Consider the following 5,841-nt stretch of genomic DNA (forward strand, 5'->3'; position numbering starts at 1 on the left):
CAGTTCAAAAGCATCAATTCTTCGGTGCACAGCTTTCTTCACAGTCCAACTCTCACATCCATACATGACCACTGGAAAAACCATAGCCTTGACTAGACGGACCTTTGTTGGCAAAGTAATGTCTCCGCTTTCTAATATGCTATCTAGGTTGGTCATAACTTTTCTTCCAAGGAGCAAGTGTCTTTTAATTTCATGGCTGCAGTCACCATCTGCAGTGACTTTGGAGCCCCTGAAGATAAAGTCTGTCACTGTTTCCCCATCAGTCAGCACCTGCCCTTCTCCTCCCAAGCCCTAAGGTAAGGCAAGGGCATGCCACGCTGTTCCTGGTGCCTCCAGGCGTGTCACAGTGCTGAGCCTCGGGGAGTGAGGACCAAGTGCATCAGTGAGTTAGACCGCACGACAAACCACACCAAAACTTAACGTAAACAGGGCCTTATTTAGCTTGCACTTCCACAAGGTGGTGGCTTCGCCGGGGCTCAGCTGGGTGGTTGTTTTGGCCTCACTGAGGTTCTCTGTCTGTGGTCATCTGTGAGCTGGCTTTGCAGATCCTTGACGAGCACTCTCACAGGTCTGAGGTCTCAGCCCAGACAGCTGGGCGGATGACCCTGACCCTGGCGGTCTCCCATCCTCCTGCAGGCCTCCCTGGGCTTTTTCTCTTGGCGGTGGCAGTGTTCTGAAAGGGGGTGTGCACCGGGCCTCCTGAGTCCTCGCTGGGGAACTGGCGGACCACCGCTCTCATCGTGTTTTATGGACCATACTAAGTCACAAGGCCAGCTCAGAGTTCAGATTCACAGTTGGTGGGGAAGCAGACTCTACCTCTTGATGGGAAAAGCTGAGCATTTAGGACAAGGAAGCCTGGCGTGCTGCACCCCATGGGGTCGCAAAGAGTCGGACGTAACTGAGCGACTGAACAACAGACAGAGACGTGAGGATACAGAGAGGTAAGAGCAATGGTGGCTTTTTTTTTTTTTAACCAAAGAGTCTTCATTATTTTTTTTAATGATTTGGCTCCCTCAGGTCTTAGTTGCGGCACATGGGCTTAATTACCCTGTGGCTTTGGAGATCTTAGTTCCCTGACCAGGGTCGAACCCACATCCCCTGCACTGGGCGGCAGAGTCTTAACCACTGGACCCCGGGGAAATGTCCAGCTGTGGTCATTTTTGCAATCTCCCCTACAAGCTGGGCGTCAGAATGATCAGAGTCCACCCAGACTGGCTCGCTTTAATATTTATTAGAATTTATGTCTTGTGACCAGGGGCTTCTAAACGTGACCAGCAACCTTGGATCCCCCTGCCTCGCCCGCCCCAACTCTCTCTCCATCACTTCGGCATCTTCCTGGCCGTGACATCCGGTGGCAGCCGTGGGCATGGATGTTCCCAGGCTATGTGTCCTGAGAGCTGAGAATGGCACTGACGTTTTCCTACCTTGGGGTTTTCAGAAGGCGGGACTCCAGCAAACGAGAAAAGAGTCCAGGTGCACCTCTCAGGGCCTTGGCATGTGCCCAAGACCTTGGCTCCAGCTGGATCTGGGATGTGGGTCTGGTACCCAAGTCTGCCCAGCATCCCGATCTTGGGGTGGGGATGAAGGGAGTGCTTAAGGCAGATCCTGGGGCCTTCTCCCCTTTTGGAATCTTCCTGGGGTGGGGGTAGGGGCCATCTCTCTACCTTGTCACTTTGTTTTGTAGCTTCTTAGCATTTACTGTGGTTGGAACATGTCGTTTATTTATATTTATAGTCTGTCTCCCTCCATCGAAGGCCCAGATTCTGTCTTTTGCACTTTTGATCTCCAGCCCTCTGATGCCAAGTGACAAAGGAGCACCCGGGCCTGACCAGGGGCCCTGTGGCCTCGCTAGCACTGGGGCCTGTGCTTGCCGCAGTGGGGCCGGCTGGACAACTGCTTGAAGTTCTTCTCGTAGGTGGGCAGGTTCTCTCTGAAGCAGTAGGCAGACTGAGTGTCACACTCGCAGGCCCGCAGCCCACAGAGGCAGCTGACGCCGGGACCAAGGGCACACTCACCTGCAGGGAGACAGAGGGTCACGGGGGCTTCCAGCCACCCCCGGGGTTGGTTCTAAGGTTGGGGAGAACTGGGAGCTGGCGGCAAGGGGTCAAGGGTTGAAAATTGAAAGGAAAAAGGAACTGGGAGTCCTTCTCCTGCATTTCAAGCCCTTCCACCATCACAGCTGGACATGCCCTGAAGAGATACCTGGAAAGAAACAGGAGATGGGGCAGGTGTGGGCTGCACGTGAGGGGGGGAGCACTGAGTCAGCGTCCCCAAGCAGCTCCCAGGGCAAGGACACAGAACCCATCTTCTCAGGACTCAGCTCCTATTTCCAGCAGCTTACCTGGCATCTCACGTGGAAATCACTAGCATCTCCAGTATAAGGTGCCCCAAAGGAAGCTCTTGACGTAAGTGCCCCTGCCCTACCCACTGATCTGGCCCTGCACCCACACTCCCAGCTTAAGAATCAGTGCCACCTCCAACTCAAGCCAGAAAACAAGCAGCCAACCTCGACTCCTGCCTCCCTTTCACCTCCACACTCCACCCACCCAAAGTTCCATGGATGTCTCTACGTTTAAGATATTTCACGCTGTGCCCTCTTCTCCCCGTCTTCTTGGCCATGACCCCCTCCCTGTCATCACCAGCTCTCCCGCCCTAATGGAAGGAAATAAACAGGGACTGTCTTGGAATGAATGAGGTTCACTCTCTTGCTGAAAGCCCTGCTGTGGTTTCCTACTGTTTGAACCAAGACATCCCAAATCCTTGCCACGGACTCTGAAGCGGGCTTGCCGTAACGGGGCCCCTGCCCGCCTCTCCACCCTCACAGCCCTCACGCCCACCTTCCCGCTGCTCCGGGAACACTGGCCTCTGGGCTGGTCACAGGCTTTGGTTGGTCTTGACCCAGGGCCTCTGCACTCGTACTTGCTAGTTTCTTTGTCTGACACACTTCTCTCCAGGATCTTCAAGTGGCTGGAGGCATCCCACCTTTGGGTCTTGGTCAAATTTCCTCTCTTCAGAGAGGATCTCCCTGACCACTCCAGCTAAACTTCTCCAGCCTCTCTCCCTCGCATCCCCGTTTGTTTGATACCCCGTACTTTTCACATCTCTCACTCCTCTGATTTGTTTACCTGGTTGTGTCTGTCTCTCCTGGACTAAGTGTAAGCTACGTGAGACTGAGGCTTTTTCTGTCTCGTCCCTCCCAGTGTCCCCAGGATGCAGAACAAATGCTGGCCCACAGTATGTGCTCAACTAACAGTCCTTCAGTGAATGAAGGAAACGTTAATGGGCCTTTGGGATGGAGTGTCTGCACTGCGGCCAAATGACCACTAGGTGGGGATCTTTTACTTAGCAGTCAGAGTTGTCCGAGCTGTGGTGCTGTGTGTGCGTGCGTGTGTGTGTGTGTGTGTGTGTGTGTGTGTGTGGTGTTCAGTTCAGTCGCTCAATGATGTCTGACTCTCTGTGACCCCAAGGACTGCAGCATGCCAGGCCTCCCTGTCCATCATCAACCCCCAGAGCTTACTCAAACTCATGTCCATCACGTCAGTGATTCCATCCAACCATCTCATCCTCTGTCGTCCCCTTCTCCTCCCACCTTCAGTCTTTCCCAGCATCAGGGTCTTTTCAAATGAGTCAGTTTATCAGATGGCCAAAGGACTGGAGTTTCAGCTTCAGCATCAGTCCTTCCAATGAATATTCAGGACTGATTTCCTTTAGGAGGGACTCGTTGGATCTCCTTGAAGTCCAAGGGACTCTCGAGAGTCTTCTCCAACACCACAGTTCAAAAGCATCAATTCTTCTGTGCTCAGCTTTCTTTATATTCCAACTCTCACATCCATACATGACTATAATTCCCAATCTCTTTGGCACCAGAGACCAGTTTTATGGAAGACAATTTTTCCACGGACTGGGGGTGGGGGAGGAAGAGATGGTGTCAAGATGATGCGAGGGCATCACACTTATTGTGCACTTTATTTCCATTTCTATTACATCAGCTCCACCTCAGATCACCAGGCATTATTAGATCCTGGAGGTGGGGGACCCCTGGCATAAGAGATATCTAAGGCAGCCTCCTTCTGGATAACTCCATTCTCTTTTGAGGGTTTGGGGTGAGGAAGTGAGGCAGCCAGATCCCCTGATGTGTTGGCCTTGGGCAGGTTAGTTTCAGTATCATTTATAAAATGGTGATAAAAACAACAGCATCAAAAATAAACAATGCCGTCTACTTCAGGCATCATGAGGACCTTCATTGTTGTTACAGATGGAGAGGTCTGGATACACCTGGAACACAGAGGCTGCTATTACGCTGTTACTATGACGATGCTGCACATGTTGGAAGAGGAAGGCCCCTCTGAAGCCGGGCCAGTGCTGGCTACAGTCTGCTTTCTTTCCTCCTCCCTCTCAGAAGTCCACAATTCCTGCAGGAAGCTGTCCTCCTCCAGCTCGATGGAGCCTGGGCTTCTCAAGACATGTTGACACCCACCTCACGCCTCAGTAGCTCTCCACTCACCCTCAGAAAATGCACCAGGAATGGTTCCTGCTGTTCCCACTGCTCCTGGTGCCTGGATCACCTCTGCCCTCGCACATGTGTGACAATTCTACGACACCCACGGGGCCCCAGCTCCCCTGGGGCTCCCCGAGAGCCCCCGTCCCATCCGTGTCCAGGTCTCTCACCTGTGCCGCGCACAGCTGCCCGCTGGATTCCCTCCCCAGGCAGCCGCCGGGTAGGGGCTGCCGGGTCATGTGGCTGCTGCACGCAGTGGGGCTACTTGGGTGCAGGGCTCCAGCCCATCCAACATCTCTTTCCTCCCAAAGGAAGGTGTCTGGTGCCTCGAGCTGTCCATCACCCGGGTGCTGCCTCTCTGGAAACCAGAAGGGAGTCACGTTTCCCACACTTCCCTCTTTCTCCCCCTTCTCTCTTTCTGTTCCTCTCTTGGTCTCCTTTTCTTTCCCATCTCTTCTTTCTTCCATCTCCTTTCAGCAAGCCTCCCTCTTCCTTTCTCACCACGTCCCTTTCTTGCTTTGTCTTCTGGTCCTTTCCAAAGCATGAAGCGTAAATTCTCTCCTGATGATCAGCTCTACGTCTAATGACTGGCCCGGTCCCCAGGCCTTGGGGACTGACAGGGAGCCGCGGTCTATTGCTGTGGGCATCCCACAGCCGTAGTAGGGTCAGGCCTGCCACTGTCTAGAAGAGGCAGCCCTGGGCCAAGAAATGCCATGCCGGGAAGTCATCTTTTAACAACAAGCCCAAATCCAGACCCAGCATCCTTCAGTTTGTTGATGAAGAAACTGAGACATGAAGAACGGAACTGATAATGCTTTCTCATTCCATGAAACAGACTGAAATACTTCCAGCTGGGCTTCCCAGGCGGCGCTAGTGGTAAAGAACCCGTGTGCCAATGCAGGAGACATCAGAGACACGGATTCCATCCCTGAGTTGGGAAGATGCCCTGATGGAGGGCATGGCAACCCACTCCAGTATTCTTGCCTGGAGAATCCCATGGACAGAGGAGCCCGGGGGGCTACAGCCCATGGGTTGCAAAGAGTCGGACATGACTGAAGTGACTTAGCACACACACAAGCACACACTTCCACCAATGAGATGGGAAGGTCTGTGCTCCTGAGTGGGCTAACCTAGGCTGCCTGCCAGGCCACTCCCTGTTTGCACCTCTGCCCTGGTCTCTAACCTCTCTCCTTGGGTGCCCCTGTTTTAAAGCCCAGGGCTTTAAATACCGCCTGAGCACTACCCACTCCTCACTTCTCCCCGCAGAGACTCCCCAGTTCTCCCTGCAGCCCTTTGAGCTCCAGACACCAGTACGTGTGTGTTCACGTGACCCCCCCCCTCCC

General features: G+C 53.6%; 1 protein-coding gene across 3 annotated transcripts in view; it reads right to left on the reverse strand.

Annotated features, from left to right (window-relative positions):
• Positions 1-1,219: 1,219 nt before the first annotated feature.
• The window catches only part of PLA2G2C (phospholipase A2, group IIC), a 27,912-nt gene continuing 23,290 nt past the window's right edge, over positions 1,220-5,841 (reverse strand). For all 3 annotated transcript variants that reach the window (XM_010829958.1, XM_010829960.1, XM_010829959.1), the window contains exon 5: positions 1,220-2,015. In XM_010829958.1, coding sequence (XP_010828260.1) covers positions 1,849-2,015 — 167 coding nt within the window. In that variant the 3' untranslated portion in view covers positions 1,220-1,848. The remainder of the gene's footprint in view (positions 2,016-5,841) is intronic.

This window comes from Bison bison, unplaced genomic scaffold, assembly GCF_000754665.1.
Source record: "Bison bison bison isolate TAMUID 2011002044 unplaced genomic scaffold, Bison_UMD1.0 scf7180017864516, whole genome shotgun sequence".
Lineage (NCBI taxonomy): Eukaryota > Metazoa > Chordata > Mammalia > Artiodactyla > Bovidae > Bison > Bison bison.